A 26,315-nucleotide genomic window follows, 5' to 3' on the forward strand; every position below is an offset into this window, starting at 1 on the left:
CCTTAGTCTGTGGGCCATCCCTCTAAAATGTTCGGTTAAAAACAGAAGTCAAAGGATGGCTAAGCTCTTTTAGCTTCGCTCTGTACTCTGCTGAGAACTGTCCCATTCCACTTCATCCATTCTCAAACTGTTCCTCTTTTTTTTTTTGTTCTCTGTTTCTCCACTGATGGGACCTAGGACCTGAAAGCTTTTTTACCCCAAAACAGGTACCACCAAGAAATTATATCTATTCTGATTTACTTGTTACCATATAGTTCACTTGTTACTTTTACTACAATCAGTGTTGCAGACATCATCTTGATTTTTGCATTTATGTCCAGATTAAAAATTAATAGGTTTGCATTTGTCAAACTGCATGCTCATTAATTTTCTTCTGTAGCATTGTCCATTGATCTTATGAATAATGCCTCTGCAGCAACAGCGCTGTGATTATCATCTTTGTCTAGTCTCTGCGCTATGCTTTTATTTGCAAATTCTTGCAAGATATGAAATCCACTGCAATTCTCATGTTGTTCTTTAAATACATGTTGTTTCTTTTCATAGCTGTATTTGTTACGTTATAGGAAGGTCTATGTATTGTATTGATGAAATTTATCTCTGAGCTCTACACAGCTCCTGCTGCAGGTTTCTCTTCTATCATTCTTGGATATTCTGTTATTTCAATTTTATGAGGACACTTTTTATTCATCAATCTGGATTGTGTAATTTTGTTTGCTATGCAAACTCCGTTTGTTCTTTCAAGTTCCTTCCAGTAGTTTTATTCAAGCATTTTGGCCAGGGTTCCAGCTAGAAATCAGTTCTCTGTCAGCACACATCCTTTTAAAATGGTAAGGCTGCTTTCTCATCCAGAGATAATTCATAATTTTTCTTGGCCTTTATGTTCTTATCACTCACACGCTTCACTTTTGCAGAGGTCAGTACTCCTCCAATTTCTGCTATAACATTTTATAATTCATTTTCCCTGCTTTGGTCAACTGGAAATTATAAAACACAGCAGGTGTTTCAAAATATCTGTTATCTTTTATGAGGGAGTGGGTTATGGAGCCATGCATCAGGTTAAGGGCGGGTGGACTTCAGCACCGTGTGACAGACATGCTGTAAGGCAGCAGATGAGGATGAAGGAAGCCTGAAGCACATAGTGTGAGGGGAGCTGGGTTTGAGTATGGAATATATTACTCTCAGTCTTGAGAGATGAAGGGAATTGGCATGCAGAAGGGAGTGGAAGAGGATCGGGATGAGGGGGCAATTGCCTTTGGAGGGTGGTGTGTGTTTCCTCTGCTGTGCTCAGCCCGCAGTGGAGTTAAACATCATCACCATGCAGTAAATAAGAACCATATTATTAACCTGAGGGTCAGTACCAAGAGAGATTGCCATCACTAATCCAGAAGCCCAGGGAATCTGTTCCATTCATTTTATAAATCAGAACTGATCAAGTCCCAGGTTTGTTGGGTTTTTTTCCTAAGATCCAGTGCCTAAGACTTAACTGCATTTTGATTGTTTTCAGGGTAGCTGTCTACAGCAAATCCTTCAGGCTTTCAATGCACATTGTCTTTCACTGCGATTCGATTCATGTCTACATGAGTAGGCTTAAGCAGTTACAATTCCCGTGCTAGGGCTGTGGCAAACGACTGGGCTGCTGGGTAGACCCTGGCCAAGGCTGTGCAAGCTGAACAGGGTCTGGAAGACTGCTGGACGTGATGTGGGAAATCGTAGAACATAAAAAGCTATGAGAATCTGACAAAAGTTACAGACAGCACCATGGGGAATAGCTGGACCTCACAGGTGGTTAAGGCAGACTTATATGAGAAACAGCCGAAGTCCACAGGTAATTGGACTGGTGCATTAGAGACCTTTAGGGGTGCAGAGTCTTGCAAGGCCAACAGCACCCAGATAACCTTATAAATAACACCATGTAAGATAGCTTTATGATAATCTCACTCATTTTGCCTTCATGTAACAGATGCTAGAAAGTCTCATAATCTGTCTCGGTCTTTACCAGTACTACATGGGGTGCTTATTCACTAGTGTTTTAGTTTGAATCAGGAGTGCAGTTTAGAGGAGAGCCTCCTGATTATTCCCAATAACTGGGCCATTACTTCCAGTGAGCAGAGGTCACGGGGTGTGAACTGGACTCCTTTCCTACGAAACTAAACCAAAGCTGGGCTCCAGGAAGGAGCTCTGACTTCTAATGGGAACTCAGTTTGTGCAACAAGGCTACAACTAGCAGGAAGCAAAACCCGCTGAAGTGCTAGAGAAGGGGTAGTGCTGTCATCCTAAATATAAGTAGTGTGGATGTCAGGCCTGCAGCACTGACCATTTTGCTGTGCAGTTGGGCTGTGCTGCTTGCTAATGAAGCCTTACAAAGGTGTTGTCCAACTTCACGTGCTCCTGGGAGAGCCCATTCATCCATACTGCACTTGGAAAGCTGTATTACCTGCCAGTAGGTGTAACCTTCCATATCAACGAGTGTCTCCTCAACAGTGTGAGTTTTGTCTGTTGTTTTGCTTGTTAGATGCCTGATACCTGACATACGATTAAATGTAAGGCTACATTCAGTCCTAAAATACTCAGTCATATTCACTGGCTTTGGGAAGCAAAGCTTGGTTCAGTGCTCACATAGTCTATGAGTTCTTACTTTTCCATATTTTTCCTGAAGTGATTTAAGTTTCTCTCTATCAGCACACAATAGAAGAAGTGTTTTTCTGACATTTTACCCTGTTGTGGGAAGAGGTACTGTGTGAAAATTCAGTCTTTAACCCCATGCGTTCCACAAGAAAAAACATCATTAGATATCCTGAGAAAGAAATGTTGAGGATCTCACGGCCCTAGCCTGCTGTTTTAACAGCTATACAAATGACTGCTGAGTAGTAACAGAAAGGATGTGCTGAACCTCAGAGGAAGGTTGTAAAATGATGTGTTTTAAGAATTCCTGAGTTTGTTGAGAAAATAAAAAAGAAACATCATTACCATTGTTAGGACCATACAAGCATATATCCAACTTTCTGTAAGACAGATCTGTGTTATAGAATCATGTTACTGATGTCTTAGCCGTGCAAAATCCTCATCAAAATAATAAGCCAAACATTATTGTTTACTTTTTCTACATTTGAAAAAAAGATCCAATTTATATTTTTTACAAATTTTGTTGGTAGTCTTCTTCTGAAAGACAACTTTTGGGGCTTTCTGGTGGTTTTTTTAAGAATCTTAAAAAAGCAATATGAAAGAAACTTTCAGCAATTACTAGGATGTTGCTTTATAACTATTAAAACTTAATTCTGTTGAAATACTTCATGTCAAATTATTCCAGAAGCTGCAATCAAATGTTTTTTCCCCAGAAAACTGAAAAGTACTGTAACATCTCATGGTAGTCTGTTATATTATGCTCTGGTTCTTATGGACATTTCAATAAGATTTCAGTGATAAGCTAAAATGCCAAAGATACTTTAACTGTAAAGATAAAAATATTCTACCATCTGTGCTGCTTATCTTAATTTTCAGTTTTTAGTTGAAAACAATTACGTCAATTTTTCAACTTTTTAAAATAAAATCATGGAGCACATTTATTGAGTTACGATTTTATCATCGTCTGCAAACCATTGACTTACCATGGAGTCAGATCTAGGGCTCTGGAGGTAAAGGATGTAACCACTGTGTTTTCTGTGAAAAATCAGAAAGCCCTTGGGGTGGGATCTTCTACTGTAGATAAAAAGAACTGTATGCATATTGTTTGAAGCATAGCATTGTGCAAATATTTTTGGTGTCAAGCAATGGTGTAAATTAGGCAAGGCTAAAATAAGTGAAGTTAATGCAGAATTAAATAAGCTAAATTAATAAGAATTGTAATCTATTGTTACAATTTTTATATCTTAGATATCTGAATGTTCATAAAGTATTATTTTAGTATATACTGAAAAGCTATAACTTCTTAGCCAATTTTAAGCAAATTAATTTACTTCTTTTTCTGTGATTATGTTTTCCATCTATAAAATGCAGATATACATACATATTTTCTTCAGAATTACATTCCTCAAAATATTTTTGAAGACTGAGTTTTCAACTCATCGTTTCTTCAGCATTACTTATTGCTATCTTGTGTAGTAATGACATAAATTTTTTATTATGTTGTCATAGCCAATGCCATTAACATGTTCACTATTTTATATCTTTGCTTTTTATGCAGAGGTATTACAATTTACATTCACTATCTCAAAGCCTTGTGTAAGAAAGTGGATTGACATTTCAGAACATTACTCTAATGTAAAGTAGGATTATTAGGCTTGTTTTATAGCTGGAAAACTGGGACCCAAAGATTGTCAAGGTAAATCTAGGTGAGGTGAATCACCATCTTAGCCCGTGTACACTAGATTGCATAGGTACCATATGTTGGAATTGGGACTGAAACTCAGACCTGATGTCTCAAATAGCAGAACTAGGGCATACTTTCCCTTAGCAATACTAAAATGTATAGCCTGCAGATATTCATGAAATAACTTGAAGACTTTAATAAACAATAGCATTTGTTAAAGTGCTCCAAAACGGTTAAATGGATCTTTATTTTGTTGTTTTGTGAATAGCTAAGATTCAGACAGATTAATGCAGCTTTTCCATTATGGATTTAATATTTCAGTACTCTCTTCTGGAGTATTTAGCATTTTTTCACTGTGCTGATTAAAATCTGTTGTATATGATAATTATGCTGGTTTTATCATTCAAACACTCAAAATTGATTTTTAAATCTTTAAGTGGCTTGTACTAGACTTATTTCTCAAAGGGTTTAGAAGTCTGCTTATAGTATGTCCTTTTTTTCTGTTCTCTGTAAATGCTAAATCAATGCAATGTCATGTTCTCTGTAAATGCTAAATCAATGCAAAATTAGTAGATTCCCAGTTCTAAAAAAAAAAAAAACTACCCTTTTTTCATAGGAGGAAGAACTAAGGAAAAGTGGAGAAGCCAAATACGCGCACCTGAGTGATGAGCTTCATGTATTAATTGAAGTGTTTGCTCCACCTGGGGAGGCGTATTCTCGTATGAGTCATGCCTTGGAAGAAATAAAAAAATTCCTCGTTCCTGTAAGTGGCTTACAGCATTCTTCTGTGACTGGTTATGGGTTTGCTGCATTGAAGTTGTGCCTTCTTTAAGCTTAGCTCAAAAGAAAAAAAAAAAGTTCTGTTGAACATTCATCTTTCATTCTTTCATCTCAGAGAGATGCCAAACAGGCCATTAATTGTCACAGTTGATCCCCTGATGTATTTTCTAGATGTTTTATTATTTCCGTTTTTCATTGCTTTTTGCTTTCCTTTCTCGGTTTTTGGAGGGAAGGGTGAATTACTTTTTTTTTGTGGTTGCAGACATTAGTCATTACTGTGTGAGTACACTTTCAAGATTTTTGAATATTTAAGCCTGTAAAAACATTTTTGTATATGTAATGATTTATCTAAATATCTTGCTAATGAAGTTAATGAATTTCTTGTGGAGCAAACAGCATGAGCAAAACATTCCTCAGACATTTCTGTTTAGACAGCTCGTCGTGACTCAGACCACAGTTTAGCAATCCTCCATCAGCTAGGAGAGCGCAGAAACATACTCTAAAGCTGGGAACCTTTTCAGTTCGATTTGTTCTAAATATATCACTTTCTGAAATATTTACCTTTTTGTCTATCGATTTTCCATCAAACTCTCTGAAATTTATTTTCTCCACATTTATACAGTATTCCATGATATTTTCATACTTAAAGTTTGTCCTAGAATTTAAGTATATGCATACTAAATACTAAGTAAAGGTTGCTTTGTGTAGTGCTAGAATTATGTGAGTTACCAACCGAGGTCTATCCTGAGACTATTTAGCACTCTAAAAATGTTCAGAACTTGCATTCCTTAAAAAAACTGTAATGGGAGTTTGTTTCTATTTGTGATAAAAAAATGAAGTGCAACAATTGTTCATATCTCTCGATAATAACAGAAGTATTCAATGAATGCCTTTTTATTATGAGTAACATGAAGCCAAGATAAGAGATGTTCAGGTGAGGCATACGCGTATTTGCATGGCAGAACTTAAACGTTTTATTTGGTGTGGGCTTCTTGGCAGGGGAAAAGGAGAATACTTTTGTTATTGAATATTGTTACAAGTACAATATTTAAGTACAGTATTTAAAATGTTCAAATTTTTTAGAACAACTAAACATTTTTTTAAGAATACCAAATAAGTAACTTAAAATTGTTAAAAACAAACAGCTGGGTATTTGCTTTAAATAATAAAGTTTATTGGCACCAAGTGAGTGCCTGTAAATGAGCTACATTTTAAACAAGTTGACTCTATCTTTCTGATTCTCCCTTTCCATCCCCTTATTATGCTTCCAGTTTGGGAACGCTGGTAATAAAACACTATTTCAAATTCTGAGAAATAACCATGAGACAAGAAAGCATTTTTTTCATGATTTCTGACTCTGTGTTGAACATACAATATGAGGGACAAGTTAGGTCAGTGTCGTAATGCTGGCAACATAACGTGGAATGACATTTTGGCTGCAAGTTAATGGTGAAGATCTGCCAAGCCATAACACTGAAAGAAAATTTATAGTTAAGTAACACGTTCCTGAAAAGTCTGGAGTGTTATAGCTAAAAATGGTAACAGGACCAATTACAAAGATTGCCATTCTCTGTCCTTTGGATAACCCTATTTCCAGTTGTTCGTGACTTTGCCAAACTTTAATTTGTTTCTGTAAGAGGTTCCTGTTTAAAGTGATCTTTTTATGTCCTCTTCATTCTGGAAGAGAGCTCCTGCATTATAGCATGACGCAGTGATGATGGTACCCGTTCCTATGCCCCCTGGATTTTTAACATTCATTATGTATTCTGAGAAAATCTGTTCTGGGTGAATAGGGGAGAGAGAGCAGTGTGTGATGAGAGCGGTGTTAAAATTTGTGGCATGTTGCTGTTGTAAATATTCAGCATCTGCGCAAGCATATATTTTGTGTGACACATTATTTATTGATAAGGATTATATGTATTTTCCAGCACAAGTATAATAGCTACACTGGAGGAAATATAAAAACAGGTTCTTTGTTGCAGGATCTTGATCTTGGTTGGCAGCGGCAATAATCACTCCAAACAAGTAACGATTGTACTTTATGACTTGTTTGTTAGTTTTATCCCCCCTGCTTCATTTCAGATTTACAACAATTTACAAAGCAATTATTAACTGGATGGTTACAACATGTGTCAAGGGGTTTACACTCAAAAAGATTGCACTAGATAATTTCCTTTTTGTTCCCTATTTACAGCATCTCTTGAATTTGTTTTATGGTGTTTTGTTGTTTATAAGACCTAATTTATTGCAGCAGTGAATACTAGACTTGCATGACAGGGATGAAAGCAGTAGAATCTAACAGTTTTATTTATACCAAATCAAGGATGTAATAAACTATTCAAATGAGTTTTCCACATTGCTTATGAATTTTGTGAAGTTTAAGTGAAATATTGCCCTCAAAAATTACAGTGATTGTGTCAGTAAGATGGAAGAATGTTTTTATACTTTATCCGTAAGTTTTAACAAGACTGAATTTTAAAATAAATGCCTAGAAAATGTAATAATAGAAAAAGAGAAAAATACAGAATAGGACTGAGGAAAAAAAAATTGAACGTTTATTAACTGAAGCAAAGTTTTAATGAACAAGTACTTTTGATTTAAATGTGATTACTTAATTTTCACCTTCGACCTTGCCCAAGAATAGTATCAAAACTTTTACTAGTGAAGATTTCACCTCCAAGTTAGGGGTAGAAACTAAGTACTGCTATTTACACTGGCTGTTCCATATGTTAACACGAGCAGGCAGCTCGGCCTCGGGTGGTGCGTTGGGATCCCTCCAACAGTCATTTCAGTGACTGATTGAACCCCCAATGTCCGCAGCCTTCAGTAGTTCGCCAACTGACACACTTTTAAAGCCAAGCTGCTTCATTTACTGTCTGCTGCTTCCATTTTGCAAATGGCTTGAGGTCTGCGTGGGAGCTGCCATCGGGTCGTTGCTAACTGGTGGATAAGATTTATTTTGCGACTGACTTTGCTAGATCTTTTGTGGGTTTCATGCAAAACTTTGGCTTTTGGGGGGGGTCTTATAGCAATTACTAGCTAGATATTGTGCTCCATTTTATTTTGATGTTTGCTCTCAATATGAAAATTTTAATATAATCGAAATATGACAGATCAAAAGACCCATGATTAAGTAAAGAGGATTAATATCTCAGAGTTTTGAAACACAACTGCCTGCTCCTTTTTTTTTTTTGGCAACCTAGTAAAAGTAAAAACCAAAATGTGCTCCCCCAAGTCGAGGTTTTAGGGTAAAGATCAAATTTGGAACTGATGTTAACGTAATGTAAGTTATCCAGTGTTAGCTATGTGGAAAGTACAAACAGTAGGGATGCTTAGGAGGAGGACATGTGTTTTGCAGATTCACCTCTGTGGCCAACACAGAGTTGATAAAATCCATAGGTATCTGACTGCCAAGTACTTCTGACCCCAAACTGCCAGGGACCTAGGTCTGGGTGAGGAACCTAAGGCTGATGTTATGTCTCAGTGCCTCAGAATGGGATGCAAGGTCAGTGAACTAGAAGGGGAGATTGTTTAAAATGGCCGATATGGAGGGGAGATAGCTTAGAAGCTTTTCAAGCTCTGCTGATTTTAAAAGGTTCATAGCTATTAAATGCTGTGAAACTTTCTTCACCATTAATGAGCAATGAAATGCTACATCATTCTTACCAGATATGACTATATCATTCTGATTTACTTCCAAACGTACAAATACATTTTCTGAAGAAGCTATTATTTCCATATAGTAAGGGGCTATACCGTCTTTAGGAGTTCTGTATTTCTTCACACATGCAAAATCTTTTTCTGATAACCATTTTTATCCCTTTAAGCAGAGCATTTTTATTTGACATGGTTAGCATCCCTTGGGACGAGAAGGGAAACAGGTACTGATCATTCATTTTATGTGTGAGTGCTCTGTAATAGGGAGCTATTATGTAGAGGGCAGGTTGCAGCTGCGGTGACACGACCACTCTAAAAAGATTGTTTACAACTCTGCGGTCAGAAGATCAGAAATTGAACCAATTACCAATGTAAGAGCTGCTGTTCAACTTATTTGCATACATTTTCCTAGCCAGTTGTATCTGCTTTAAATTGAGCCATATTGGCAACACTCAAGTGCTGGGAATAAATACATGGTCATTTAATGCAGTCCAGTTGATGGACGATCGCTCGTGACCATCTGCCTGTATACCTTAGTATTTTCTGAGGGTGTTTATCAGATCAGATCAGATCAGATCAGATCAGATAAGATTCCTTTATTAGGAATTAGTGTGGTGAGGCAGCAGGTGAATGCAGGTTTTTATGTTGTTGTTGTGAATTCAACAATGTCTTCCAGACTGTCTTGTAGATGCCTAAATCTCTTACTGAGTAGTTAACTTCAATCCTTTTATCTCACCTTGCTTCATACCATTGGTTAAAATAATTTTCTTACCAATCATTTAAGAAGAATAAGCGTTCTCACTAATCCAGGTTCCAGCATCAGCTCTTCAGTCTTCCTAACTAAAGATGGAAAATTACTGAGGAAGAAGAGCCTTTCAGTGAAATAAAAAGTTACTAATTTCATACTGGAAGTTATTCATACCAGAAGTATGTGTGAAAAAATTGAGATTTGGGTGGAATTGAAAGCAAACTTCGATACCAGTTTGTTTCAGTGGGAATAATTAAACAATCTTAAAGTAGAGTTTAATCCCTTGAAGGTCTTTATCTAGCTAATGCTTCAAAAGAAACTATTTTGCTTCAAACATACATTTACTGTATATGTAGTAACTCATATATACTACAGACCAAAGTTACTAATGATCTGTTATGCCATGTTGTGCTGGCTATATTGTAGTATACACAGCACACAGTAACAATTTTTTGTCAAAACACAGTTTTGACTGGTTTCTAACAAGTATATGTAAGTATATGACATTTATTTTGCACATTTTTTATTAGCCATCTGAATTTCTTCTGTGCTACAGTACAATATGAAATCTCTATTTGCATACCATTTCACACTCCATGGTTCTGTAATCATACTTTTGTTTCTAAATCAGCTATATTACTGGGGGGGGGGGGGGGGGGTTTTAGGGGGGGGGGGGGTGTCAGTCTTTTTGTCCTCTTTCAAAGAACCTCAACAGGCAAAATATTTCCCTAACTATGACAGTGAGCAGTGGCCCAGCTCCATCTCTAAAAGAGACATCTTTTATAAATGTCAAAGTAAATAATTTATACTTGCACATTCTGCAAAGATACTTGCAGTAATAAATAATTAGTCCAGTAATTATTTAAAAACTGATAAGGAAATTATTTGAGCAGCTGTTTCAGTTGTGCTGGCTTTTGTTTTTCCAGTGTGCAACATCTCTGGCAATTTCACACACGAGTTTTGATAATCAAGGAAAAAAATTCAAAGATTCTGTCAAGGCCTAAAATGTTGTAGTGCTTTACCTCTTCACAGTTTTTTTTTCCTAAATGTTACTTATCAAATTATTATAAATATGTTCAAACGCAAGTGTACTCAAGAGAGTTATCATAACTTGTGGACAGTGGTTCTTGACTTTTTACAGACTCTGGAGTTTTTCTTCATCATGATACTGGCTGATTGAGCAGCAGCGCTTGCGTAGTTTAAATCACTCATTTTAAGTTTGATGAAAATAACCCTAAAAGCTGTCCCTCAAAGTGAAGGTTTGGAGGTGGAGACATACACTAAAATGGCCTTTTGAATTGAAAATTAAACTCCAGTATTTCTCAACTGACTGAATTTTTATGTACTTACTGATAAACAGTATTGACTACTGGTTCTTTCTGCTGTGAAGCTATAAAATGGATAGCAACACAAAGAGCACATAATTCCTCAAATGTCTTTAAATTTGTGTCGTGACGAGTGGGTTGCCTGTTGGCATGCCAGACCAACAAGTATCTTTTGCCTAGGCTTAGCTGCCCAGCTGCTTCAAGGTGGTATAGCTACTTCACAGCCTCACGTGGGCTTTAAGGGTTGATACTCCCACTCTGAGTGGATTAAGACCTTTTTAGATATGCCAGAGACATATTTAATCTGTGAAAGCAATCCCTTGGTGATCTCTCTCTGATACACAAAGGGATCAATATAAAAGGCTCAGCCTTATTGCCAGAGCCAGCCCTTTGTTTTGCCTTCAGATTAACTGGAGACATTAACCTGATCGGGGATTTTACGCTGACGATGAATCTGAGCATACTACTGAGACTTGGCTGTAGTTTAAAGAAATATTTACAACTTGCCTGACGAGTCTGTATTCATCAGCAATTTTATAGGCTTGTCTTGCTGCTTCCTCTTGCTAGGGTGTAGGTTTTTCACGAGTGGCAGATCAGAAGCAATTATTTGGGTGTAGGTGATAAAATTCATGCAGAGAAATTTGAATCCTACAGTATTGCTCCTAGTTTCTTAATAGCAGGTCTGTAATACGTAGCAAGAAGTTGGCTATGGTATTGCACATTAGTCTGTACAAACCCCTTCGCCTCAGAGGGACCATCAGACCCTCCTACACATCTGGCATTTCATTTAAGAGCTGTGTGTGTGGGTACAAATTTGGCCAATCAACTCATCAGTAAAGGATGGGTTATTTGACCCAGTGAAGAGGCTGCAACTTCATGGTCTGAAAACAAAATTCCATGTGGTTCTATATAAAAGTAGGATGAAAAGCATATCTAAAATAATTGTTTTTCATGCAAAGAATTACTTTGTAATGATGAAAAAAAAATGTGCAAGATGTTGTTACGTGTTTCTATCATATATACTAGTCTCTTTTTCTTATTCAGCCATCAGTATGAGGAAAGAAAAGGACAATATTGGGGTTATAAATGTAAGACTGAAAACAAGGAGATAAGAGTTATTTATTTTTGTTCTTTCAAGGAATTGGTTTGTGGCTTAGCCAGGTTACTTTATCTCTGTTTCACTTATTTCAGCAAAATGACAATGGGATTTTTGAGGTTTAATTCATTTGTGGAGGTAGACTCAAATAAAAAGTTTCTTTTCCTGCTTTAATTCAAATTGAAAAGCATACCGCTAATAATACCCTGGCAGTGTGTTGGGGTTTGGGGTTTGGTTTGGTTTTTTGTTTCTTTGTTTGTTTTTTAAAAAAGGGGACGAGAGAAGGTTTTGGTGCCATTTTTAAACTTTATATCTATTTATTTTTAATGCAGCAAAGGTCAGTGTAGCCAATTCTGAGGATGACAAGTTATGCTCGCTTAGGAAAGCATAAAAGAAAAAGCACAAATACAGAGTAATCTTTCCTCTGTTGTGTTCTTTCAGTTCCAGCAGTCAAAAATTGAATCTTTTCAAGGCTATATCCAGACCATCTCGCCTTATACCCTGTGGTAGATTTTCCTTCTCTTCCCTGAGCTTGTCAAATGCTTTTTTGAACCTTAGTTAAGTTTTTGGCCTCAGAAAAACATCAGGTGGCAGTGAGTTTGACAGTTCAATTATGCACTGCGTGTAAAAACAAAAACAAAAACCCAAAAGCCCACTTCCTCTTGTTTGTTTTAAAGCAGATGCTTAACACTTTATGAGGGCCCTCATCTTCATGCATGGTTAAGCAGTGGATAATCTTACACCAGTCCTCACTCTTACATTCTTGTGGACTTGTTCCTTTTCTTTTGAAAAAAGAAAAGCCTCCCATCTTTTCTTGTATGGAAGTGGAGGCAGCTCTGATTATCTGTCTGACATGGCATACCTCTGACTGTCCTTTCCACGTCTTTCAGTGTCTTCCTTAGCTTACCCCTTTTTTTTTGTTGGGATGGGATGGCCAGGATGGCACACAGTAGCCTCATCTCGGTAGTCAAGAAGCAGTACATTAATGAAATGGATCTTCTGTTATTTTATGGTTTAGTGTCAGGTTTTTTCCTAGTACTATCTACCATTCTTCCCACTTGCACTGATTTGATGTTTTACGAATAGCATTTGTAAAAAATCTAGAGCATCTTTCTTGAATGATAATAACTAATTTAGACCTATTTACTTTCAGTATTTTAATGTTTATCACTACTTAAGTTTAATTATTTTCATATGCATTCTTTTGCATTTATCGACACTCAATTTTTTTCTGCCAGTTTTATTTTTAATAATTGAGTATAATGAGAACTTTCAGCAATTCTTTGCATAACCTTTAGATTTTATTGCCCTGATTAACTTTAAATGAAATGTTGTCACTTCACTATTCAATTTTTTTATATAATTTATAAATATGATGAGCAGATTTTTTGAATCACTCAATAAACTCTTCCCCTCAGAAAACAGAAAATTATAAAACCAGCCCAGCTATTCTTAAAATTCTTTCTCCTGTAACCAAAGACAATAAACCCTTCCCCTCAGAAAACAGAAAATTATAAAACCAGCCCAGCTATTCTTAAAATTCTTTCTCCTGTAACCAAAGAGAGAATTATTAATCAACAAGGTGCTCTCTCTTACCTTTTGACAACTTTTGGTGTGGCTGATGAGAGTTTTGATCTCCATCTGTGGAGATCTTTAAAAATGGATGTCTCATTTGCTCTGTGCCGTGCCACATGACATAAACCTGTTCAGAAATTATCTGTATGAAGCATAAAGGTACATTCATCCATAGAATGAACTTCTACAAGAAAAATGACAACAGCCTGAATACATCCAGTATGTGCAAATACAAGAAGGTTTCAGTAAGTAAAGGATATATATTTGTATATATTCCTGATGTTTTGAAAGGTTTAAAGTTTCCTAATGGCAAGGAATAATATGGCAAAACTTGATTGGCGTGAGAGATTTTTAAAAGAAAAAATAAGTTCAAATATCAAGTTGAAAAGAAAAGATTGTTGGTTGACTATGAAAGCAGCTTTCTACAGAAAAACAATAACTTTAGTTTAATACATTTTTGGTTCAGCCTCAGTGATGAAGGGATGGCAAGAACTTACAAACAATCACTGTATAAAAATCAGGAAAAGATGCAGAAGACAGATTAATAGCAATTAAATTTATAAACTAAAAATTCCATATTTAATTGAATAGTTGTGATGGAAATATGTGGCCAGCAATGCAATGATAATACAAATGAGTTCAAGGAACATTAGAAATAAAAGGAATCCTAAAAAAGATACAGACTTCAGTCCCTGGAGATGGTAACTTTATCAATAACATTAATGATGCAGAAAAAGCAGAATGTTTCCATAAATATCAGTTGTGTAGCTGGAAAAATATAAGATGGTGTAGTTGTATCTTACCGAAATGATGCAATACTTTGCAGTTAGTAGTACAGTAAAGTTAATTTTAAGAAAACCTCTTTAGAAGAAAGTCAGGAAACTGGAGAAGAGGTCATAGTGTGCTGGTCTGAGAGCAGTTCTGTGAGCAGCAGAGGTAATGAAGGCTGATTTCTAATGGCTTCGTGTCTCATGTTTGGATTTTGGGGGGTCAGGTAGGGGGTGTGTTCTCTGTCTGAAACTTTTATGTATTCCAGACATTCACAACTTCATTCATTTGTGAGGGGTTTTGGTTGACCTTACGTGGGCATTTGCTCTTCAGTAAGGGCACTAACAGTATCTTCCTCACCCTTCTGGATGAGCACTTTCATGAAACTGGGAAGGATTGACTGTTTTAGGACTACGGGACATCTGTCAGATACAGCTGGAGTTGACCAGTGAGTCAAAAGTTAATTGGGTTGGAATGACAAGCAGTGGAATAGAAACGTTGGCCAGTGAAAGAAAAACTTGCTGTAGCAGCATGACTATGTGGTGATTATGCTGTGACCAGCCTGACACCAGTCCTTCACTGAATAGTCGGGAAAGATTGCAACTTATAAAAAAATTGAGAAAGGAATCTAACCACTGCTTTAATGTTTTTATGGCTTGATAAAAATAAATTTGTCAACAAACCTGATTTCATATTCAATGAGAAATTTTGTGGATAAAATTAATTGTGTTAGTGACACCTGATATTCCTGTAAAAATCTATCATTTGTATGATGTAAGTGACAGGGCTCAAAACTTCTTAATAAGAAAGTTTCCCTAAATAGGTGAGTCTGTAGCAGTTTTCTTAAGGAGTTGGTATGTGAAACTTCTTTGTCTATCAAACCTGGTTTGTGTATCAAATTTTGAAGATGGAGATTTGCATCTTGATATTAGATTATTTCATTTCAGCATATTCCTCTTTCAGCACAGCAGGTTCCTTCAGGTGAGACCTACAGAGGGGCACAGGTGGTGCAATACTTAGACCGTGTAGCAAAATCTGTAGCCATTGAGCGGGTGAAGAGACGTCTTGTGTGAGAGTGGTGCCTCAAAGTGCATCCCCAGCCATCAGCCCGCTTACGCTAACATGTAAAAAATGCTGAGAATTAGGGTGCATCTTATATCCTGCATCCCTGCTAGGTTTAGACACTTTACTTTGGAAACATCAAGATGAGAGGCATACCTCCAGGTAAAGTAAGCGTGAAACTAGAAAAGGATTTTAATAAGAGAGGAATCATTCTCTGGACCTGCCCATAGTCCATTGACTACAAAGGGAAACCATTGGTGACTTAGATTAAAACGAAATGAAACTCTCATAGGTACATAAGCCTTTTTTTAAAAGAAAGTCTATATGAAACGTAATCTTTCTGAAGAGTCACATGATGACACTAGAGTCTAGTGATCAATTTTGTTCAGAGCTGACTGGAGGCCTTATGGAGAAAGAGGAGTGAGGCAGTCTGGTACCCAAAGCTGGAAATCGGAGTCAGTTGGGAATGATGGGACAGAATCTCACTAGTGACTGGAGGCAGGAGCTCGTTCAGAGAGGAAGGCTGAGGGTAGATGCAGAAGTCAACAAAAGCATGCTCAAGAAGAAGTATCTCATATTTCCTATTTAAATGACTTGAGAACAATTACTATCTACCTACTTGCTTGCCATTTTCTCTCAGCTGTTTGAAAACTCTTTGATGATGATTACATTTCTTAGTAACTAAAGATGGAAAAAAATTGGAACTCTCTCCTTTAGATGTGCTAGAACAAGATTTGTGTCTGTTGGACACTAATTCAACTTCAGCATAATTTTCATGGCTGCATAACTTGTGAATGACCCGGTGAGTAACAACTCGGTCACAGCACTGTTGAAAATCAGAGTTTTTAGGGCCAGATTGGAGGAAGTAAGAAATTTTTGGAAGCAGGCAGTGCAACAAGCTTGGCCGGATCTGTGGCTATTTCTGATTAAGGTACATACTTACATTTCTGTTTATAATGGATACTTAGCAGAGTTAGCCTGAGCAGGATAGTACAAGAAGGAACTAGAAACAATGGAAAGTCCTTATTTTTCAGAATTTTACTTTTGATTGTTTCGTCACTTTTATAAACTGTGTTAAAATTCAAAAGTAAGATTTTGAACAGTAGTTGACCCCGGGCTCTTAATTAGGCTCTAAGATTACGGTAAAATGAATAGACATATACTGTCCGGGAATTGTCAGTGGGACAACTGGTAGGGAAACACAGGCAGAAGGTGATTTTTTCCAACCAGTGAGGGTTTCAAAAGGTCATGGAGAACTTTGCAGAGAAAAAAAAATATCACTTTAGTGACAGCTGTTCATTGTTTTCATTATTTGCTTTACATCATTGTTACTTTTGAGGAAGTGAATAAATAATGCTTTGCTCTAAATACACTATTTCTGAGTTGCTTTAATCTACTCACAACTCCCTAGCCTGATTTCCTTAGGTGCCAAACACATGTGGGCCACCGAGCTACAACAGAGGGGGAAAAGCAATCAAGAGGTGTAAAATAACAGTAGTTACAGCAGGTTCAGGAAACCAGAGCTATTATCTCAGAGGGGCTAAGAAAATCCTCTCAATGTCAAAAAGGGCGATTGCATATGTAACATGGTGCTAAGTTACATGATAAACAGCTATAATCTCTGCCCAGTCATTATCCTTAAACTGATCAGTTGAAAATCGGTGAAAGGAACCAATGCTAAATTAAACAAAGATTTTGCTCTGATTTTGATTGAGATTTCTCTTCTGTCTATAAACACATCAGAAAGACAGATCATGCCTTGGGTATTGGCTGGTCTATGCTTTTCTGTGTATCTTGCTTTGAAAAGCACTTAATAGATTTACGTCAGTCTGTAAAATGAACTGCATCCAGGGTAAGAGCTTGCATACCAAACTGAAAGCAGGTGCAGTTAAAAACAGAGGTGATACAAAGCTCTGAAAAATATTTGTGCAATGGGAATCCTGACAGTCTGCTTTACTACATCATCTTCAATGTGGTACAGTGATTCATGTCATAAAATGGTATGAGTCCCAGATACGTTATTGCATACCTGCATGAGAATGTGGTTTTACCACTCCATCTGCCTCTCAAACAGTATGAATATGTTGCAGTATGTTTAAAGAGATTTCTATTTAATTTGGTTAATCAGCCTTCACTCACAGCTCAACTTTTTGCATGGTCAGAAATCATATTTTCTGCTGGAATGCAAAAGCCCATTTTGCTTCGCAGTGCAATCATGTGTTGCAGTATCACTTAAAAAATAATTTCTCCTGCATCACGTATCAAACTAAACAGCTATCTGAGTCACATCCGTATTATTAAAATGGCAAACAAACAAAATCTGAACGTATTTCATTTTCTGCCAAACCCTAGCCTGTTTTTATGTAAATTACCATATCCAGGGGCCATAGTTGAAGGCTATTTATACAGTATATCAATTAAATCTTGACTTGTACTTCAGCCCTTTAATCAGTTCTGAGCTAGAAGTGATTTTATATAGTTTAAGGCCAGAGGGAACAGAGAATCTACACTGAGTTTGTGTATATTATTATACATTATTATAGTGTATGTATTGTGTTCCGTATAAAGATATATATTGCTATACTTATTAGAAAGTATATTACTATAATATAGTGTAGTCTATTATTGTATAATGTTAGGCTGTTAGATTTCATCCAGCTACCCTTATACCAAGACCACCAGATTTAGTTGCGCATCCTGCTCTCAGGTCATCCAGCTGCTCTGCACGACAAGTACTCTGCTACTGCACCCACAGCAGGTGAGGAAAACTACCTGAATGAGCCACTGAGGACTTTTATTTATGGAAAAATGAATCTTTCCGAGCAGTCTGATCAGAGACCGAGAATCAGGAAGGGAGGGAGAATCCCTTTTTGATCCTAAACCTGGCAGTTTTCTTTCTGTGTACAGGAGTAAAGCATTATGTGATGCACCTGAGAGATTTCTCTCTACTGGCATAAACTGACTGGTGTCCTGTCCCTAAGGGTGGCAGGTTTCTTGTGGCTCACAGGTATTTCTGGGGAAAACAGTTATAAGGATAGGAAAGAATGCATCTGCCTGATATCCTGGTGGGGTCAGAAAGGCTTCTTGACCCTTCTAAGCGACTTATGCACATCTTTCTTAGGCATGTATTGAGAGCGATGGGAATAATCTAGGCAGTTCTGTGTCCCCAGAACTTGCGAAGAGGAAATCAAGGGAGAATTTATAGATTCACAGATTCTGAAACCGGGAAGTACGACTCTTCCCTTTGAGCCTCAGCCCACACAGGTGGTAGAATTTCTCCTAAAAACTGTACTAAATATATGTTTCGGAAAGATATCAAATCTCACTTCAAGCGCTCCAGGTGATCTGGAGTTCATCATCTTCCTGCTAAGCTTTAATTCCCCTTACTGGTAGGAAACTATGCCTATTTTCAAGGTTGGTGCTTTTTTGCCCCTAAATTCAGTTTCCAGTCAGTAGTTCTGTGTCTTTGACGCATTAAAAGCACCTCTTGCTCTCTCCAGTTATTGGGTATCTCTTTGGGTCTCCAGAGAGAGAGAGACAAAGAAATCAGATGTTTCCTCAAACCAGTTCTTCAGTAAACAGAATATTGTTGTTAAGCCTCATTTCATAAGGCTTTTTTTTTTTTTGGGGGGGGCGGTGTCTTGAACTAATTTCCTCAGCCCCTCCTTGCACTCTGCAGTAAGTCTGAATTCTGGACACAATAGTCTAATAGTCTTATGTAGAAATGGAACTGCACAGACAGCTCTTCATTAGACCCTTGATCATAATACCGGCTAAGTAATGCTCTCCAAACTAGTCTCTCCTCCCTAAGACATTCTACATATACTGTTCACAAATGTTTTCAAAATGTATTTGACTGCTTTCTCATGTCAAGTCTTGAATCCTGACCCTGTAGTCAGAAGAGCCACGTAGATTTGTGATAGTAATTTAGCCTTCACATTTTTACCACCCACTAGTTTACAAAGCAGTACCAAGAAAGATTTGATATAATTGTCCAAATAGTAAGAATATTTAATAGTGTTGAGCCAAGAAGTGATTTCTGAGGACGTTGCTCTGCATTTTGATTTCTCTCAAATAATAATAATAAAAAAATAAATATACCACAATGACAGCTTGCAAATCATTCAGTGTAATCCCTGCTAATTCCATCTCAGTTTTAAATCAAGACAATAAGTGATAAAAAATTCAGCTGAGGTGCTGGATCTGGAAATGATTGCATACAACGGAAACAGTCTCGTCCTATTCTATTAGAGAGGTAAAACTTTCTATCTACATCAGCTGGGATAAATAAAACCTCAATTTTCATTGCAAATACAGAACTGAAACATGAGTTAAATGTCTCAGTCTTTTCTGTAACAGTATTTACAACTTAATCTAGAAACAGAACTCTGTTCGACCTACATTTTCGAGTGGGGTGGGGGAGAATTGAGGGGAGTAATCATATTGTATTTCCAAATGCCTGTATGTTGCCCTTGATTATACTGATCACTCTCATTTCACTGATACCTTTTGCTTCCATTATCAGTCACCTACGTTGAAAAAATACTTGTCCATCCTTTTTACTATCATTTTTACGTTGTTTTTGTTCTGAAATAGGCATTTAACCTAAAACAGCTTATTGCCCAGTGCTGCCTTTTTAATATCTGCGGCACTTGGGTTATGGGGGCAGCCTGCAGGATGCTCTTCAACAGGTCCCAGCTTTCAATAACACTTCTGGCTGCGGACTCACATTCCCAGACAGGTATGCCAAGAACAACTCCAATTTCAAAAAGGTTAACCCTTTTAAAATGATGACTCTATTCCTGCTACAAAATTACAGAAAACATATCAAGATCAGTGTGTACCTAGGCATCAATGAATTTTCAAGTTGAGCCTACACGTCAGGATAGTTTCACTACTGACTTGCTCTACATTGAACTCAGACTTTTCTTTAGGCAATGACAACCTAGCCTGTTTTCGCAACATTATAGTTTTGTTTCAGTTGCATGTTATGATACTAGCAGATATCCCCAAGATTAAGTCGGTCCCATTATATACTTTTTTTCTACCCATGTAGTAGGAGCAGAAGTTTAAGGAACATTTTTTTTTCTTGCACAGATGAAGTGGTCTGTAACACGTGCACACCTATACTCCATCCCCTTCCTGAAGAAAGCTCTAACTTCTATTATCTGAGGGCCTGAATCTTCTCTTGTGAACACTGGCCTTGAAGTAAAGTACCACCTTCCTGTCTCCTCTTTTCCCACTAGATAGTGCTTAAAAAAAGGGATCTTTTCTGTACTTTGTTTTGGGTACCATTACATACTGTGCTAGATCCCACCACTGAGCTTCTCACTGAGATCCTCTAATCTGATGTTTGCCCCATCTCTCCCATCTGGAGATGGGACCACATATAAGGCATAAAAGAATGGAGAAAATAAAAATAACGGGATGTGAAAGTGAAAGGAAAACCAAGGGGAATAAAGAAAATTAAATTAAATTAAATTAATGGGAAAAAAAAAAAAAAACAATGATGAATAGCAGTAGAAAGATACTATCTGTGGTTCCAGCATCTATGAAAAATGTAGGTGCCTTAAATTTTGTTTAAATTTTCAGGAAAAGTAGTTTTTAAATCAACTGTAGCATAAATATTTGCAGTTCTTTTAGTTATGAAAAATGAATTCCAAAGTCAATGAGAAAACAATACTTGTTTATATTATTTATTTTTATATTTTTCATTTTAAGTGTGATGGAAGCATTTCATAGGAGGGCATAGGCAACAACTGGTAAACTCCACATAAAAATTACACATTGCATTAATATATTAAGCATTGCATGTTCTTTATTTCAAAGAGAAATTATGATCAATTATTACAGCATGCTCACACTTTTGATGGAATATTAATAGCTTTAATTTCATTGAGATTGACAGACCAACTAGGGTCCAAATTCCCATTTGAATTTTTGCTCCTTGCTATTAAAAAAGCTATTTAAAATGTCACAATACCTGCAAAGATGTTGTGAGAAGGCCAGCATGATGACATCACCTTTTCATGTGCGTTGGTTGAAAAATAACTGACCCTAACTGTAAAATTTCCAAATTAACCCCCCCCCCCCAAAAAAAACAAAAAACCCAAATACCTGCCTAAAAATTTCCAAAAAAAACCCCCCCCCCCAAACAAAACACAAAACCGTAGTTGCCATATTTTCTTGTCATATTTTCTATTTTCAACCACACACAGTAGTTGCCATATTTTCTTGTCATATTTTCTCAAGTGAGGTTGGAGGAATGGGGGGAGGTTTAGAACAGCAGGGATGGTGAAAAGTCAGGAATAAGCACAGCTGGCAGGAAAGATCAAACATACAATAGAAAATATCAGAGGACTCAGAGAAAAAGGCACTAAATGACATATTTTATTTTTTTCCATAGACATCAATATTAAATGGAATCAGATCAGTTTTACTCTAGAGTTCTGTAGTGAAATCACAGAGTACTTCTTCAGAAATAAGATGGGAGTTTAGTAGTTAAAGCTTTCAGGGGGACCAAAGTTAGTCATGTATACAAACACTTTATAGTTGGTGGAAGTTAGGAAATAAATCTGAATTTTATTCACCACAATGCTATTACCTATTTTTTTTTTCAGCAACTTGTCTCATAATGTGTTAACCATCCAAAAATTAACATTTGTTCCTCTTGCAGTTAACATTTGAAACAATATTACTAGAAGACTTGGGTAAGGGACTGCTAATGGTTGTCCAAGAGCAGAAAACCATAAAAGCTCTGCTGAAAATATTTTGTTCTTGAACAATGGTGTTAGCCTTGTGGGCACACATTTATATACAGAGCTGCACACTCTCACACACTCAAATGCATTGGCTCCTACAAAACACAAAGTCACACGAGCTGGTCTGGGCTCTTCTCACTATTCTATGCTCCGAGACAAAAATATGGAGAGCCTGAAGACTTAGTTGCTACAAATGCATTAATTCTTCTGAGTTAACTCATCATCAGCTATGCACTCCAGAATACTTCTATTGATAATCTGGGCGTACCTACATAAGATGAAGTACATACAGTTATGCACTTAAATATCATCACTGTAATTAGCATGATGATGACAGAAAAATAATTTTAAAAAATAATCACCAAGTTCATGGCCAAAATTTGCCCCAGTAAACAATAATGGTGGATCTTATATGTGAGCAGTTGAATGAGGATGTTAGGAAATGACATGTAAGAATTTTGGCAGATTTAAGCCATTGAGAAAGACTAGATCATTTCTTCTGGAGTGATGGTAAGTTTGCAAGTGAGAAGGCAGAATGTGGGGCTCTCAGAGGTATCAGGTTTTAGTGCCCAGTTGTAGCCACCATCCTGCAGGAAAGATTGAAATTTAAGCTGTTCCCCCTCTGTCCTGTTCAAACTAGACAACACTGTAACTCTGAATGCAAGATCTGAGAGGGCAAAGGCAAAATGGCCCCAAAGGTGCTGATGCTGTAACCCAGTAAAAAGGGCACATTGCTGCAGGAAGAACTCCTGGCTTAGAGGCCCTGTTCCCAGGACTGGTTCTGTGTTTTTTCTGATGACACTTAAGTAGAAGCTCTATATGCAATCCTTGTAATGACGAGCAGAGCCTGTGGCTTTCTTCTCATAGTGACAGGCTTTCATCATTTGGAGATCTATGACTTTGATGATCTACAACAAAAGATCTTACTATGCAGGCTGATGGTTTTATAATAACATCTGTCTTATGGTAATATTTATTTGTTTAATTCTAGCAACCAAAATTGTAGATAAAAATCTCAAAACCCTAATGCTAATGAAATCTGCTTGCCTCTGGGATGTCACAGTATTACAGGGTGTTCAGAGGCTTTGTCATCCAGGAGGACGGGGTGGGGTGGCAATCAGGTAGTCAGTTGTCCAGGGTATTTATTTGCAAAAGGCTGTTCAATACTTGGGCGGAGGGTAGAGCATTCTCTGATCATTGTTTGGTCTAAGTCAAACTCAAGGAGTAGGAACTTTTGACAAAGGTTGCTGGAAATGAAATGTTTGTTTACTAAGTTACGTGTTTGCAATTCTGAATGCTGAAGGCCATCTAATGGAACGAGAAGTAGCTCAGAAGTTTTATGCACCCCAGGTGGAAGGTGAGTATTGGTGAGAGAAGCCTGCTGGGCCTCTACTTGCATCTTTTCAGGACATCTGCAAAGATGCAACTCTTACCATTACTTACCATTGCAGAATTTCTTGAGAGAGTCTTCTAGGCAACTGCAGTCTGGGGAGATCGTGGATATAAAACTTTAAAACAAAGGTGGAAAAGAAATTATTTCAGTGTCAAAGAAGAGGGTTGGAATGAGCTTCCCCTGCAATGGATGGATGAGAGGCAAGGCAGGCTCCGCTCATACTTGCCAGAGGAAAGGAAAGGAGAACATAGCAGGATAGAGTTGCTAGAGATTCCTGGTTCAGAACAGGTCTGCAACAATTTAACTAGCATGATCCAGGAATGCTTAGGTAGGTAATCAAGGAAATTACAGTGAGTACTTATCAGCAGAAACTGCCCTTAATAACGTTGCAGTTTACCTGGTTTTGGAGAATGAGAGATGGACATCTCATGAGTTAGTGTGGCTCTCTTTATCAGTCTCCTGGGACTTATTCATTTGGGACTCTGTCTCCTCCTGGGAATGACAATTTGACTACAGGGTCTTTTCAGAAGTTCAGTGATCTTCTCTGTTGTGTTTTCATGTATATTTATTCTTTCCCAAGTCTTCTATAGAGGTCCTTTGCTTTTTTGAAGAAAAAGGATTTAAAAGGCTTCTCAAACTATGGTCTCACTGCATTTTTGAAACGGTAATTCTGACTTCTTTTTCTGAGCCTGGGGAAAAGAGTAAGAAAATTATGCCATTCCAAGCTGCATAATGCAGTTTAAAGCTGCCTGGTGATATATTTAATTTGTGGGAAATAATTGAAACTGGACAAGGTGAATAACTAAATTACATTTTGACCTAGGATCATACCAAAGTTTTTGCTGGAACTGATCAGTGTGGAGTTCCACTGAGTACAAACTCCTCTGGTAACAGTGTTAACAGAGTGAGACCCTGGGATTATGTCCCAGGGAAATGCAAGACTTGCTTTCTTTTGTGTTGGATCTTTACTGTGGGCTGTGTATAGCAGGAAAGGATTTCCAGGTTTATGTGTATGAATAAGGGATAAAGGTGACTACATTGTGTCCATGGACAGATGTCATAGCACTGATAAACAGCCCAGAAGTCAGGGATCTATTACAATAATTTCTTCATGCTTTGAATGTTTACTCATTGCACTCAGAAAAGCAGACAACATTACAAAGAACAGCTCTGCAGATGGTGACAAGATCCCCTGCAAAGCTTTAGATATTTTAGGGCTGAGATATTTTAGTGGAGAATTGCTAGTTGAATTAAAATCAGAGAAGCAATTTATTTTCTTCAAGGTTAAGTTAGAAAAGATGGAGCCTGACACTGCCATATAGCATTGATTTTAATAAAAAGCACTCTTTTTTGTCTCATTACTTTAATAGGGTTTGCTTAGTTATATTCCCCTTTTGTAAAATTGCTAGTTAAATTTATACATTGTAAGGTCATAAATATAAATTAGTGAACAACTGAACAGTCTCTTTTCCAGTTAAAAAGCATGATTTGGAGATTATATCCTCAGGAGATTTTTGAGAGTGCTGCTAATGACATTTCATGTTCATGAAGTTCATGTGACCGGGGTTGGGAACAGGCTCCTATTTCCTCCCTTCCTGAAAAGGTCCCTGGGAAGAAATAGGGTACTTTATAGGGAAGGACATATAAAAACCTCCCGACCACCACTTTTTTCCCCTTTTTTCCCCCCTGTAATAGTCTATATAGTTCCTTTCTTAATAGACTTAGATCTTGAACTGGTAGAGCCAGACAGTGGCATACTAACACACTGGCTCAAGTTGTAGGACTACACTTACCAAAGGGATGTAGGAAGCATCTTCTAGAAGATGATTGGCCGATACAGAATTGTCCAAATTATACAGACATCCCAAAGAAAGAAATATTGTGAAAATAGTATTTCCCTTCATACACAGGGATGTTTACAGTTGTAGACATTTTTAAATTGCCCATCAGCAACAGAGTTTTAGTGAATCACATAAGTGGTAACGATTGTCTTTTTAACTAGATTCTAACATTGATTAAATATTGAAAGCTTACTCTTAATAATTTCATTATTTTCTTTCGTGCAATAAATACACATCACAGTGTATTAATTTTCAGATACTTGGTGATTGCTTTATCATTTTTCTCTCCGACTTTCCAGTGTTGTTAGTTCATATGCTCCAGGAAAAGATGGAGTTTATGTGAAAGCTTGCCCAACTTACCATTAAGTCTTTAACTTCTTTTTATAATTTTAAATTAAGCATTCTGCTATGATACAGTAAGGGAAAAAATAGTGAGAAATGTATTTTTCTCCAATTTCCTTAAAGAAACGAGACTAACGTAGCTGTGGTATCTATGTGTCAGTCAGAAAATTTGAAATCGAAAAATTTCAAACAAATTGGAGGAGTACAGACTTTAAAGATAGTGTCTACATGCTATGCGAAAACTGGTTTCTTGGTCAAGATGAGTTTCAAAATAGTATCTCCATCAAGGAAAACTTTAACTTTTTAAGATAAACATTCCAGTCAACATTTATGCATTTTAGCTTTCCCAAACAACATCACGTAGCGGCAGTAAATCCGTGTGTTGGGTTTGCATGGCAAGGTTTTGGTAGCAGGGGGCTACAGGGGTGGTTTCTGTGAGAAGCTGCTAGAAGCTTCCCCCATGTCCCATGGAGCTAATGCCAGCCGGCTATAAGGCGGACCTGCCACTGGCCCATCAGTGACGGCGGTAGCGCCTCTGGGATAACGTATTTAAGAAGGGGGAAAAAAACTGCTGAGAACAGCAGCCAGAAGAGAGGAGTGAGAATATATGAGAGAAACGACTCTGCAGACACCAAGGTCAGTGAAGAAGGAGGGGGAGGAG

General features: G+C 37.3%; 1 protein-coding gene and 1 long non-coding RNA gene across 2 annotated transcripts in view; one reads left to right on the forward strand and one right to left on the reverse strand.

The window, feature by feature from the left end:
* Positions 1–26,315, forward strand: part of KHDRBS2 (KH RNA binding domain containing, signal transduction associated 2) — a 312,654-nt gene that overhangs the window by 124,023 nt on the left and 162,316 nt on the right. The window contains exon 4 of the mRNA XM_009279735.1: positions 4,923–5,069. Within this exon, the coding sequence (XP_009278010.1) occupies positions 4,923–5,069 (147 nt within the window). The remainder of the gene's footprint in view (positions 1–4,922; positions 5,070–26,315) is intronic.
* Positions 21,545–26,315, reverse strand: part of LOC103899285 — a 12,340-nt gene continuing 7,569 nt past the window's right edge. Inside the window, exons 2-4 of the long non-coding RNA XR_657600.2 lie at positions 23,869–24,160; positions 23,522–23,586; positions 21,545–21,635 (exon numbers count right to left, since the gene is read on the reverse strand). This is a non-coding gene — a long non-coding RNA (uncharacterized LOC103899285). The remainder of the gene's footprint in view (positions 21,636–23,521; positions 23,587–23,868; positions 24,161–26,315) is intronic.

Source organism: Aptenodytes forsteri, unplaced genomic scaffold (genome assembly GCF_000699145.1).
Source record: "Aptenodytes forsteri isolate BGI_AS27 unplaced genomic scaffold, ASM69914v1 Scaffold115, whole genome shotgun sequence".
Lineage (NCBI taxonomy): Eukaryota > Metazoa > Chordata > Aves > Sphenisciformes > Spheniscidae > Aptenodytes > Aptenodytes forsteri.